Source organism: Myotis daubentonii, chromosome 8 (genome assembly GCF_963259705.1).
Source record: "Myotis daubentonii chromosome 8, mMyoDau2.1, whole genome shotgun sequence".
In the NCBI taxonomy this organism is placed as follows: Eukaryota; Metazoa; Chordata; class Mammalia; order Chiroptera; family Vespertilionidae; genus Myotis; species Myotis daubentonii.
In genome coordinates this window covers 5128606-5143267 of record NC_081847.1, presented here as the reverse complement: position 1 = coordinate 5143267, position 14662 = coordinate 5128606, and the positions used below count along the sequence as shown (strand labels likewise).

At 40.4% G+C, this 14662-nt stretch overlaps 1 protein-coding gene across 3 annotated transcripts in view; it reads right to left on the bottom strand.

Moving 5' to 3' along the window:
- The window catches only part of SYCP2 (synaptonemal complex protein 2), a 105963-nt gene that overhangs the window by 6121 nt on the left and 85180 nt on the right, over positions 1 to 14662 (bottom strand). Inside the window, exons 32-36 of one of the 3 annotated variants that reach the window (XM_059705172.1) lie at positions 11656 to 11857; positions 9810 to 10015; positions 2140 to 2230; positions 1723 to 1872; positions 1079 to 1206 (exon numbers count right to left, since the gene is read on the bottom strand). The exons of the other annotated variants lie outside the window; for them this stretch is intronic. Coding sequence (XP_059561155.1) covers positions 1079 to 1206; positions 1723 to 1872; positions 2140 to 2230; positions 9810 to 10015; positions 11656 to 11857 — 777 coding nt within the window. The remainder of the gene's footprint in view (positions 1 to 1078; positions 1207 to 1722; positions 1873 to 2139; positions 2231 to 9809; positions 10016 to 11655; positions 11858 to 14662) is intronic. 3 annotated transcript variants of the gene reach the window in all.

Sequence of the window (14662 nt, the reverse complement as noted above, 5' to 3'; positions counted from 1 at the left end):
TTAATCACTTTATCAGTCATTGTTTGCATCACTGTTGTTTTCATATCATGTTTTTGCCATTTTTATATCATGCCTCTGTTGTTGTTATATCCTTTTGTTACTGTTTATTAATAAATTTATATATGATTTTCATATACATTTTACTAATTTCCTTTCATCTCTCACACTTATTATAGAGAAAGGGCAAATAGCAATATTAAAATATCTCTGCTAATTAATTCCCTTTTTAAAAATAGATTTTATTGATTTTTTACCGAGAGGAAGGGAGAGGGATAGAGAGTAGAAACATTGATGAGAGAGAAACATTGATCAGCTGCCTCCTGCACACTCCCCACTGGGGATGTGCCCACAACCAAGGTACATACATACCCTTGACCAGAATCGAACCTGGGACCCTTGAGTCCGCATAACAATGCTCTATCCACTGAGCCAAACCGGTTAGGGCAATTAATTCCCTTTTAATGCGCATGAATTTCATGCACTGGGCTACTAGTTAAAAAGAAAAATAGGATAAAGAGAAATAACCTGTAGGAAAAAAAAACAATAGGGAAAATGCATGGCTTTTAGAAGAGAAATACACTCATGAGATAAAAGGTTTTCACCCAGGAAGCATTCCAATTTTTCACCAGTGCATGAGGAAAGTTGAATTCACAAATGGGTGTTTTGTTGCCAAAAGATCAAACAAGTGGATAGTCTAGAACAGTGGTTCTCAACCTTCCTAATGCCACGACCCTTTAATTCAGTTCCTCATGTTGTGGTGACCCCCAACAATAAAATTATTTTCGTTGCTACTTCACAACTGTAATTTTGCTACTGTTATGAATCATAATGTAAATATCTGATATGCAGGATGTATTTTCATTGTTACAAATTGAACATAATTATAGCATAGTGATTAATCACAAAAACAATATGTAATTATATATGTGTTTTCCAATGGTCTTAGGCGACCCCTATGAAAGGGTTGTTCGACCCCCAAAGGGGGTCACGATCCACAGGTTCAGAACCACTGGTTTAGAAGAAAGTAGGGTTACTGGGTATAATTATAATGTTACTGGGTATAATTTAAATAACTCACATTATATTTCTTCTTAAATTCTGTATTGAACTGCTTACACACCATGTCTACATCTGAAATTTCAGTTCCCCAGTTCTTCACAGGAACAGAAGAGTCATTTGCTGATAATGGACATGTACTTTCAGACACTAAAAAATGAAGGCAAGCAACCAAAGTTAAAAAACACTTTACCAATTTAACCTTACTTGTCATGAGCTGAGAACAAAACCTTATTTTCAGGTTCTATATGTAAAAAAAGGCAGATATATTTTTAATTTAAAAAGTTGATTTATAAAAAATCTTTTGGCAAGGGTATTTAAAGCAGGAATGGTAACATTAATATGGAACATTTTAGATTATTTTTAATGGTTTTAGCTACTTCCATACTCCCCAGTATCTAGTAACACACTAATTTCTCAGTAAGTTCACATGCTAGTACAATTTGTATGAGGTAATCAGTAATTGAAAGATGAAGGATATTTATGAGTAAAAAAGACTCTTACTGCATTATTCACATCAATACACTTGTGACAAAACATGACCCTTCTTGGATTTGACCAAAGTTGTCTTTACAAAGGATTTGTTTTGTAGATAGAGTCACTCAAGATCTAAGAAACTACCTTCCCAAATAGCTACATTTTGACAAACACATTTGATCTACCTACTTTTGTGACTGTGATGATCTGCATTTTCCATTTTAGACAGTTTTTTGGGAAGCAAGTTTGCTCTCCCTTCCTCTTCTTCTTCCAATCCTACTTCAACAGGATTAATATCTTCTATGTACATTCGTTTGCGATTAAGATGGTGTGTAGGGCCTTAAGAACAGGTAAAAATTTAATAGTGCTATAATCTTGATTAAAATACTTAATATGTTCTTGCTTTTATGAAAAAAGAATTTGTTTCATTAATTATTTATGTCATTTTAGGCAACTGTGCATTAAATTCTATCTAGTTCCTTGTTTTCATTTTGACATGAACTAATGAATAATTTAGTATGACTTAAAATATATAACTCCTTTAGATGAACTTTCACAGCATTTCAGTAACTAACTTAGAAACAAAAGCAAGGCTGTGAGTCAAACCTGATAAATGAGCAGAGTCACAGGGCATGTCACATCTTATTTTCTCTCCTTCCTCACTAGACATGGATAGTAGAGATGCTGAATGACTTTCCTAAAATATATATCAAAAATTGAAAAAAATACCATAAGTATTCTTGGACTCACCTTTGACCATCTCTCTCAAACCCTAAAGTCAGGAAATTACAAAAGCTGTAAATTCTTTTTTTCAGATTGTCTTGTTTCTCTCCCTGTCTTTTCATCTTTGACAGTATTATGCATTAATCTAAATTCCTAGGTGAACCTCAATCTTAAACTATGGTAATAATTTTGAGCTGGCTTTTGTGACTACTCCTACTTTTCAATTCTTCCTTATTAGGGTTTTAATTTATTTGAGTCAGAAACTGGGGAAATGTAATAGAAAATAATTCTAAACTTTTTTTCAAGCTGTATCTTTAAGACATCTTTTTCATCTAACCTTGTGTTTTACTGTTTCAACATACAGGTTTCTTTCTTCCAGTCAAATTTCATGAAAGTGTCCACTTCCAGTTCCCTTCCTTTACGTAGTTTACTGTTCTTACTCCATTTAAGTCTAGGGCGAATCCCTGCCCCTCCATGCTTTAAAATTCTGTTTTAACTTTCTGTATTTTACAGATTAAAATATTTTTGTTGATGGAGTGACAGACTTTTTAGTGGCAAAAAAATCAACCAAATTCCTATATAATCATGAAGCCTATAAAGTCCTAGTTATAAATATATAAGTCATTGGTTCAGCAGCTATATCCTCACTATTTAAGACCTTATTTCTTCTCATTTTAAAATTTTTTGCTTTTTGCCCTAGCCAGTTTGGCTCAGTGGATAGAGCGTCGGTCTGTGAACTGAAAGGTCCCAGGTTCAGTTCCAGTCAAGGGCACATGCCTGGATTGCAGGATTGATCCCCAGCAGTGGGCATGCAGGAGGCAGCCAATCAATGATTCTCTCTCACCATTGATGTTTTTCTCTCCCTCTCCCTTCCTCTCTGAAAGTAATATATATAAAATAAAAGCCTACGTGACCATTACAGCAGAGTGACCAGAACCAGTTGCTATGATGCGCACTGACCACAAGGGGCAGAAGCTCAACACAGAAGCTGCCCGCTGGTGGTCAGTGTGCTCCCACAGGGGGAGCACTGCTCAACCAGAAGCCAGGCTCATGGTTGGTGAGTGCAGCTGCAGCAGCACAAAGGAGCAGTCAGCCGAGCTTTAAGGAGCAGTGAGCAGGTGGGTGGTAAGGAGTGAGGGGTCCCAGACTGCAAGAGGGCGCAGGCTGGCTGAGGGACCCCCCCCCCCAGTGCACGAATTTCATGCACTGGGCCTCTAGTATATATGTAAAGAAAGTATTGTATTCTGTTTTAGAAAAAGGAAAATAAAAATTTCAGTTTTCTATGATCCAATTAATCTTACATATTTTAAACATGAGATTTACAGATAATAGTTGAAAATATTAAAATATTACAATAATTATTAAAGGCCAATAATTGATTCTTATCAGACCACCTTAGTTTAGGGAAAGTTTTATGGCCATATTACCATATATACCTCTCCCTTTTGCTTTGTATATGATTGTTATTGATATTTGGAGGTTCAATATCCATAAACTGTTTTTTTCTGAACTATAATTGTTTACATCTGAATAGCTATTGCAATTTTATGTTTCTTATTTAAAAACAACAAAATTTACATTTTTTCTATTCACAATAGTATTATTTTTAATAGGAGTATCCTGGGCTATGAATGAGCAAGACATATAGAAACCCAAAAAATTATTTAAAGCCAAAACTATTAAACCAAAACTATTTAAATTTTGAGGGGATAATTCATTTGCTGCTAAAAGTCAACATCTATTCAAAATTATAAAAGAAATCCTTAGATAACAAGAAAATTAATTTGATAACAAGTATCTACCAAAAACCATGGCTAAGCATCTGCTAGCACAATATCTATTTAACATCGCTCCAGAGATCATAGCCACCTTAACAAACAAACAAACAAACAAATCCCAGAAAGAATAAGGAGTGGAACAGAATGCAAAATTATCAGGTATAACAGTTTGTGATTGGCTATCCGCAAAATCCAGGAGAATCTAGATTGGCAGGCAATTCTGGTGGAACTGTCAAAGTTGTGGGAGATATAAAGGCAAGATAAATACTGGAAAAAAATTTTGTGTTGTATATAACCAATACAGAATTAATGTCCAGAGTATATTAAGAACTTCTATAGATTTGTAAGAAAAATCAAACAACGCAATTTAAAAGTAAGGAAAAAATAGGCAATTCACAAAATGGTCAAAAAACATATGAAAACACTAGATACTGTTAATCGGGAAAATGCAAATTAAAGTGAGAGACATTACATAGGCATCAGGTTGGCAAAAACAGAAACATTTGATAACAGACAGTTAATGAAAACTATAGAGAAATGGGCACTGTTGGTGAGGGTAAAGTATGCAAGCTGGTACAACTAGCTTATAGAGCAAATTTCCAATATCTAATTAATAGCACACAGTAAGTAGGAAACAAAATGTCTCATATAAATGTCCAGCCAACAAATGTAACAATTTAAATTCCATCTAGTACAAAGTAGCATCAAAGAAAGTGGGCGATTACCTAGGTTTTAAGATTTGAAAAACAGGATACCGAAAGGATAAAAGATTCAGTGAAAGTAAGGCTGATAGAGTAATACTGACAAAGGACCATGGGATGATAGTCTAGTGCAGGGGTGGGCAAACTTTTTGACTCGAGGGCCACAATGGGTTCTTAAACTGGACCGGAGGGCCGGAACAAAAGCATGGATGGAGTGTTTGTGTGAACTAATATAAATTCAAAGTAAACATCATTACATAAAAGGGTATGGTCTTTTTTTTTTTTTAGTTTTATTCATTTCAAACGGGCCGCGGGCCGTAGTTTGCCCACGGCTGGTCTAGTGGGAAACTGTTTTTCAAATTGTGGTGTGCAAAAATTGAGTCCTGCAAAAGTCCCTTGGGTTACTGGAGAGAGGCTGAGTAGGCTAAGGTTTAGATCAGGGGTCCTCAAACTTTTTAAACAGGGGGCCAGTTCACTGTCCCTCAGACTGTTGGAGGGCCGGACTACAGTTTTAAAAAAACAAAACTATGAACAAATTCCTATGCACACTGCACATATCTTATTTTGAAGTAAAAAAACAAAACGGGAACAAATACACTATTTGTATTTGCATGTGGCCCGCGGGCCATAGTTTGAGGACCCCTGGTTTAGATCTCCTATCTGCTCTAAACAGCATAGTTCATTTTTATCTGTTTGGCACATTGGAGGTTTCATATAAAATTCTGTTTGAAAAATATGGTCTGTGAAAACTACTGGTTAAACAGAATAAAAGGACCTTAAAACATTTCTAGGAATAAAAACACTGTTTGAAGTGGTAAAACACAAGGTTGTTTTTATTAGAGGTTGTAGATCTTGGCTATACGTGTTCTGAACTGTCATTAATTCCACTTTATATACAGAGGTTAGTACATATCAAGAGAATTTCCTATGTAAATATTTGAATATTTACAATGTATCAGGTATTATGCTTACATAATCAGCCTATTTTTCACAACCCCATTTGACAGATGAGAAAACGGAGGTGCAGAGGGAATCATCAACTTGTAAAATGTTACATAGGCAACAAATAATGGAGCCAGGCATGGTTTGATTCTGATCAGGGCACATTCCTGGGTTGCAGGCTCAATCCCCAGTGTAGGGGATGTGCAGGAGGCAGCCAATCGATGATGCACTCTAATCATTGATGTTTCTCTCTCTCTCCCTTCCTCTCTAAAATCAATTTTAAAAAAAATAGTACATGTAACAACACATAAAAGGAATTTTCAATATATTAAATTTAATATTCATAGTATTTACCTACCAGTTTTAAAGTTCCTTACAAAACTCTAAAGCAGCGGTTCTAAACCTGTGGGTCGCAACCCCTTTGGCGGTCGAATGACCCTTTCACAGGGGTCACCTAAGACCATCCTGCATATCAGATATTTACATTACGATTCATAACAGTAGCAACATTACAGTTATGAAGTAGCCACGAAAATAATTTTATGGCTGGGTCACAACATGAGGAAATGCATTTAAAGGGCCAGAAGGTTGAGAACCACTGCTCTAAAGCAAATACTATAGTCATACTGTTTTCCTTCCTTTTTTAAAAAATTAATCTTTATTAATTTGAGATTATTACAGATATCCCTATTTTTTCCTGCCATAGACCTTCTCCATCTGGTTCCCACCTCGCCCCAGGCCCCTGTCACCCTATTGTCTGTGTCCATAGGTAATGTATACATGTATATAAGATCTTTGTCTAATCTCTTCCCTCACCCTCCTCCCCTAAAGCCCCATTCCTCTGAGAATCGTCAATCTCTTCTATTTCCATGCCCAATTCTATTCCATTCACCAGTTTATTCTGTTTATCAGATTTTTTCTTTGTGTGGAGAGTGACTACAGTGTTTGGACAGGTTCAAGCCTCATGAGAGGGCACAGTCCTCTCATTGCCATGCGCAAGTCCCATCTTGGAGGGCAGAACACTCCCAGCACAATTATAGCCAACAGCTATAGTTGTAAGTTTGAACCTATAGTCTGAACATGTGGCCCCATGTGTCTGAGTAATGTGGGCTTGATAGAGTTCAGGTGCATGTAATTGAGTAGATTAGAACAGTGTAAACATCTGAACCACGCCCTTACTTTAACTGGTGGAATCTGGCTATAAAATAAAGACTTGGCTTGTGAGTGCCAAGACTGTCTCTCCATCAGAGAAGCAGCGTCCCACCGAGACCCAGCTTTATTCTCTTGTCTGTCTTTTCTAAATCCTTCACCACCCTGACTCAGGTTCACCCTTGGCTGTGCTGGCGTGGCACATATTCGTTTGATTTTTAAATTCAATTGTTGATACATATGTATTTGTTGCCACTTTGTTGTTCATATTTTTTATCTTTACCTTTTTCTTCTTCTTCCTCTTCTTAAAGAATACCTTTCAGCATTTCATATAATACTGGTTTGTTGGTGATGAACTCCTTTAGCTTTTTCTTGTCTGTGAAGCTCTTTATCTGACTTTCAATTCTAAATGATAGCTTTGCTGGGTAGAGTAATCTTGGTTGTAAGTTCTTGCTATTCATCACTTTGAATATTTATTGCCACTCCTTTCTGGCCTGCATAGTTTCTGTTGAGAAATCAGCGAAGAGTTGTATGGGTACTCCCTTGTAGGTAACTGCTTTTCTCTTGCTCCTTTTAAGATTCTCTGTTTGTCTTTTGCCCTTAGCATTTTACTTATGATGTGTCTTGGTATGGTCCTCTTTGGGTTCCTCTTGTTTGGAGTTCTCTGTGCGTCCTGGACTTTGAAGTCTATTTCTTTCACCAGGTAGGGGAAGTTTTCTGTCATTATTTCTTCAAATAGGTTTTCAATATCTTGCTCTCTCTCTTCTTCTGGCACCCCCATAATTTGGATGTTGGTATACTTGAAGTTGTCCCAGAGGCTCCTTACACTATCTTTATATTTTTGGATTCTTTTTTCTGTTGTTTGGGTGTTTTTTGCCTCCTCATATTTCAACTCATTGATTTGATTCTCGGGACCTCTTGTCTACTGTTGAATCCCTGTATATTATGCTTTAGTTCAGTCAGTGTATGCTTAATTTCTGACTGGTTCTTTTCCATTTTTTTTGGCATTCTCACTAAGATCTTTGAAAGTCTCACTAAGTCCCTTGGAAGTTTCTACAAGATTCTTGAGTAACCTTATAACTGTGATTTTGAACTCTATATCCAGTAGTTTGCTTTCTTCCCTTTCTTTCATTTGTGACATGTTTCTTTGTCTCCACACTTTGGCTATTTCCTTGTGTTTGTTTCTATGTACTGGATAGCTGCTAAGTCTCCTTGAGTTGGTAGAATGGCCTTGTGTAGTAGGTGTCCTATAGGGCCCTGTGGCCCAGCTTCCCCAATCACCTGAGGTGGACACTCTATGTACACCCCTTTGTGGGCTGTGTGCACAGTCTTGTTGTAGTTGAGCCTTGATTACTGATGGTGTCACTGGGAGGAATTGACCTCTGGCCAGTTGGCTGTGGGCACCAGCTACAACTACAGTGGGAGAGCTGCTGTGCAGCAGACACCCTTATGAAGCAGGACTTGCTTCAGTGGGGCTTTGGTGCTCACTGAGTCTTCCCCTTAAGTGTTTTGCTTATGGATGTGTAGAGTTTTAATCCGGTATGGTCTCACACTGACCACTGGGTACACTGGCTCTTGGGTCTCCAGAGAGGTGCAAAGTCAGCCACTGCCTGGGACCATCCAGCAAGAGCTACAGAGAGATCTGCATATTCCTTCTTTTTGTATTAGGTTTGGAAGTGCCCAGAGGAGGCCCAGCTGTGAAGCAAAGCAGGCTGGTGCTGGTGCTGGGTCTTGGGCCTTTTAATAGGTTTGGGGCTCCCCAACCCAGCTGCAGCTTGATAGGTTTTTAGCCTGATAAAGGACAGGGGATTCATATGCAAAAGCTGCTGTGCATAGCTTGGATGGGGTTGTAAATTGGGTGGGGCAGGTCTCAGGGAATGACCAGAGCAGAGCAAACAGAAATGGATGCCAGTCAGTCCTGCAACTGGGGAGGTCCCTGCACAGGAACAAGACCACTGCAATACCTCCATCTGGAAGAAAGCCACCCCCGAGTTCCTGCCCTGATGCCAGACAGTCCAGTTTCTCCTCATATGTGTCTGGGTCCCCCAGAGCCTCACCCAGCACTGGAGCTCAGAGGAAGTGGGAACTTGTAATTTCAATTCATGGTGCTGGCCTTTTAAGAGGAGCAGCTGGGTCTCCAGCAGCCTGTGTCACTCAGCTCCAATCTGCGCTGGTTTTTATAGCCCATAGTTCTTACTGCCTGTAGGGACTTCTTTTCCAAGCTCTGGGACTCTGGGCTGGGCATCTGGTGTGGCACTGGGACCCCATGCTCCTGTGGGTGGCCTCTGCAGAGGCAATTTCCCTCCCGACTAAAAAAGCGGCACATGTGGGTATCAGTCCAGCCCCTTCCATGCCTCCGCACTTCCTACCAGTCTCAGTGTGCGTTCTTCTTTACTTCTCTAGTTGTAGTACTTCCATTCAGCCAGCTTTCTGGCAGTTATGGATGATGGTTGTTCTGTATTTTAGTTGTAATTTTGATGTGGTTGTGGGAGGCAGCGAGTACAGGCATTTGCCTACACTGACATTTTGGTTCTCCCCCAGCATACTGTTTTCAACTGCAATTCTTGGCAATTTGCTTTGTCAACCTGTGATTTAGTAACTAAAGGTTACAAACTTCGAATTACGGTAGAATCTGAAACAAGTGTCAGTGTTGCAGGACTAAGCTTATTCAAATCTAGAAAATAAATTATGTAGTTTTGATGTATAGACAAATAAGCGTGCCTCTTTGGAAACAAGCCTTCCCATCACAGCACTCTTGCCAGCACTCTGTGCTTCTCATACCACCACTTTCCTGCTGTCTAGCAGCTCTAATCAGTCTATTAGGTTTATTGAGGCTATTTTACTTATTGGTAGGATCCTCTTCTCCCCCAGACCAGACACAAAAGCTTAAGCTATAGTAGATAAACAATGTGTATTTGATTAGAGGAAAATGATTTACTAACTATAAATATATCTGATTAAGGAAAATATTCTATAATCTTACCAAAGAGAATGATTGTGGAATTGGTGAACAACTTTCTCTTGCACACAGTAAATTTTTCACACTGTTTTTCAGTGACTTTACTGGTCTTTCCACTCCATATTTACTGTTGAAGGATTCAGGTGAGGAAGTTTTTGTATTAGATGATATGGATTTTGTTATACAGTCATGATCCTGAGTAAAATCCCTTCCTGTTATTTTTTCTGTGCCTATATTTCCTCACAAGACACAAATAAAAGAGAGATGGCAGGTTTTAATGATGTCTGTTTTAGAACAGCATGATTAATTTAAGTTCTAAAGAATATATAATTTGTCAAATTCTCAAGTCTTAGCTGTATTTAAAAAGGGTAAACTTTCACTAAATCAAGACCAAATTATGTTTAAAATATTATATAAGACTTTGAAAAATATTAAATGGGTCCATTTAAAATGTAATTGTAACCATAAGAATAGTCCAAATATTTCTAAACAAAATTATCTATAGTATAAGCTGCACTACTATAATGAGCAACCAGAGTATTTGACATCAGTACCATTATATATAAGTCACAGAATTTTATGGTTGGAAAGACTTGGCAAATCATTTGGCTTAAATCCTTCATATATATACTAGGGGCCCGGTGCACGAAATTCGTGCACTGGGTGTGTGTGTGGGGGAGTGTCCCTCAGCCCAGCCTGCCCCCTCTCACATACTGGGAGCCCTCAGGCGTTGACCCCCATCACCCTCCAATCGCAGGATCGGCCCCTTGCCCAGGCCTGACGCCTCTGGCTGAGGCATCCGGCCCGGGCAGCGGGGACCTGCAGCTGCAGCGGCCCCGCGATCATGGACTCTGCTTTAGGCCCAGGCAAGGGACCCCTAGCTCCTGGGACTGCCAGCTTCGACCATGCCCAGCTCCCATCGCTGGCTCCACCCCTACTTCCTGCTATCACTGGCCAGGGCGGAAAAGGCACCTGATTCTCCGATCATGGCTGGGGGGCAGGGCCGCCTTTGCCCTGCCCCCCAGCTCTTAGCTCCCCCCTGGGTTTCCGATCCCTGTCAGTGGCAGGGGGCTTCTTCCTGCTTTCCCTTTCGCCTCCCTGCATTGTGCCTACATATGCAAATTAACCGCCATCTTGTTGGCAGTTAACTGCCAATCTTAGTTGGCAGTTAATTTGCATATAGCCCTGATTAGCCAATGAAAAGGGTAGCTCGTACACCAATTACCATTTTTCTCTTTTATTAGAGTTGACTAGAGGCCCAGGGCATGAATTCATGCACAGGTGGGGTCCGGCCAGGGGGAGGGGCCACAGGCAGTTGGCTGGCTGGCCCTGCCCCCTGGTTGAACTCCAGGTTGAGGGGACAATTTGCATATTAGCCTTTTATTACATAGGATGAGGAAATTCATGGCTAAAATAAATCAATATAAGTGAATTCTCAGTTTTCAGAACAAATTAGGGCATGTGCGTCTGTCTTCGTGAGTATATGCTTATCTGACAGCATTCCCAAGCATTATGAAAATATTCTAGAAAAGAAAAAATAGTCACTTTAGAGGAAGTGTATATGTTAACTGATGTAAGTCTTGAATTTTAACTGAAATTATAGACATTTAGAAATGCTTAAAACACCCTTTAAAGAAACTGAAAGTATAAAAAGTGCAAATATGAACAACTTCAGTGTCATAGTAACATTGATCCCAAGTCTACTTATACTTAGCAAAGACCAAGTTCTGAGCATTAACTAGTTTCAAAATAAAATTTTGACTACCTATAATCTTAATACACCTCTCAAAATTAGTCTTCAAATTATATTTTCATGTAATTAGTTATAAGGTTTTTAAATATTCAACTAAAGAAATAAGAAGATACTGACATCTCATTACTTCTATAGAGGGTGAACTCCCAGGTAAAGACACAGAAGATAAGTCAAGGCTGTTGTCTCTTATAGTAGTACTTTTTAGGAGAGATGAGTTTGCCCATTCTTTTGATATATCCTTTTCTGTTTCCGCAGAGCAGGCATTCTGCTGTTTCTTTGGCAGCTTCATGGTTTTGCTTCTGGAATGGATATTCTCCTCCTAAATGTATTAATAACTTTCAAATTATACTATAATACAAGTAATTTAAATTACATTGAAATATTTATGAAATGTCTTATATTACTACATATGAGCATAGCAGGGGCTGCAACATGAGTAGTGGAAGACTCTAATATCCCCAAAGACATATGGGAAATTCACCAGAAATATAATATATACACTACTAGAGGCCCAGTGCACAAAATTCATGTTGGGGGTGGGGGTCATCCCTCAGCCCAGCCTGTACCCTCTTCAATCTGGGACCCTTTGGGAGATGTCTGACTGCCTCTCGCAATCCAGGACCACTGGCTCCTAACTGCTTGCCTGCCTGCCTGCCTCATCATCCCTAACCACCTCTGCCTGCCTGATTGCCCCTAACTACCTCTGCCTGCCTTCCTGATCACCCCTAACTGCTCCCCTGCTGGCTGGATTGCCCCTAATTGCCTCTGCCTTGCCCCATACCCAGGACCCAGGATTCCCTCCTCCAGCCAGTTGCGGACACCCGAGACCCAGGCTTCCCTTCCTCTGGCCAGCCACAGGCACCCAGGACCTGGGCTGGCTTCACCCAGGCCAGCCAAAGTTGCAGAGGACCATGGGTTGGCGGCTTCACCCAGGCCACAGCTGCAGGTGCCCAGGACCGTGGTGTGGGTGCTTGTCCCTCTCCTGGGCCACAGCTGCAGGCACTGGCACCCAGGACCATGGGGCAGGCAGCTTGTCCCTCTCCCAGGTTGCAGCCTGGCTGGTTCCCATTCCTCTCTCCCCAGTGTTGAGTGTCTGAGCAGTTACAGTGTGATGGCATGAGGGCGTGAGGACCATTTGCATATTAGCTCTTTATTATATAGGACTAGAGGCCCGGTGCACAAAATTCATGCATGGAGGGTAGGGGTGTCCCTCAGCCCAGCCTGCACACTCTCCAACCTGGGACCCCTTGGGGGACATCTGACTGCCGATCCCTGTGGGATCGGGCCTAAACTGGCAGCCAGACATCCCTCTCACAATCCAGAACTATTGGATCCTAATCACTCACCTGCCTGCCTGCCTGCCTGCATGCCCCTAACTGCTTCTGCCTGCCAGCCTGATCACCCCTTAACTGCTCCCCTGCTGGCCTGATTGACACCTAACTGCTCGCCTGACTGACGCCTAACTGCTCCCCTGCCGGCCTGATCACTCCCAATTGCCCTCCCTTGCCGGCCCGATGGCCCCCTACTGCCCTCCTCTGCTGGCCATCTTGTGGTGGCCATCTTGTGATGGTGACACCACCTAGGCTTTTATTATATTGGATAATAAATACCACAAGAGATAACAATAAAATAAAGTTCAGGAGATTATACTCAGTTTAGTGAAAGCAGAGAGAGTTCCTGGGTTCCAGGGCTCAGGAGTCTGGAAAGGAGGGTGGGGAGAGAAGGAGCATTGAGGGGATGGAGGCCTGCTGTCAAACAGAGTAGACAAGTACAGGTCTCATTTGGAAACTGCAGGTATTCTGACTGTCACAGCCCTGGGAGTACACTAGGGAGGAGAGGAAATAAGCTTGGAAAGGTATTTTGATGCTTTGAATGTCTGACTACATGGAGATAGATACTCAAAGTTTTCCTTTGAAGATGGAGAAGATGAGAAGGTGGCCTGGGAAGACTGACCTGACTACATGCATAGTAAACTAAAATAAGACATTACCTTAATGTCTTCCAGGAAAGAGATAAGGTTACAAACAAAGGGATATGGAGGTTTAACGATTTAAAATCAGAACAGTGTAATGGCCAGAGACACATACTTATAGTGCCAAACTCTTTAGGTTCAAACCATTTGTTTACCACTTCCTAGCTGTGCTGATTTGGGCAAGTTCCTTCATCTCTCTGTGCCTCAATTTTCTCATTTGTAAAATGAGATGTCAGTAACAGTACTAGTAAAGGGAACACTAGTTCACTGCTGGTGGGAATGCAGACTGGTGCAGCCACTATGGAAAACAGTATGGAGTTTCCTCAAAAAAATTAAAAATGGAACTTCCATTTGACCCAGAGATCCCACTTCTGGGAATATATCTTAAAAATCCTGAAACACCAACCAGAAAGAATATATGCATCCCTATATTTATAGCAGCATTATTACACTAGCTAAGGTCTGGAAACAGCCCAAGTCCCCATCAGTAGATGAGTGGATAAAAAGCTGTGGGAAATTTATACAATGGAATACTATGCAGCTGTAAAAAAGGAGGGATCTCTTACCCTTTGGGACAGCATGGATGAACCTGGAGAATATTATGCTAATTGAAATAAGCCAGTCAGAGAAAGACAAGTATCACATGATCTCACTTATTTGTGGAATCTAATGAACAAAATGAATTGATCAACAAAATAGGACCTGAGGCATGGAGACATAGAACAGACTGACATACCTTGATGTAGGGTTGGGGGGATAAGAAGAGATAAACCAAAGAACTTATATAGTTATATGCATAGCCCATAGACATGGGCATAAGGTAGTGAAGACCTGGGGGATGGGTAGGGGCTGGGAGGAAGGCGGGGGGAAGGGGAGACATCTCTAATACTATCAACAATAAAAAATACATATTAAAAATAATAATAGTACTAGTCACCTATAGTACTTATGGGATTTTAAGAAGTCAAATATACAAAGTACATATAGATGTTCCTCAATTTACAGTGGGGTATGTCCCTATAAGCCCACTATAAGTTGAAAATATGGTTGTAAAAAATGTACTTACTACATCTAACTACTGAACTTCATTAGTCTCATCTACTTAACTGTGCTCAGAACACATTATCCAAAAAACCCTGGCAACACAGTGCA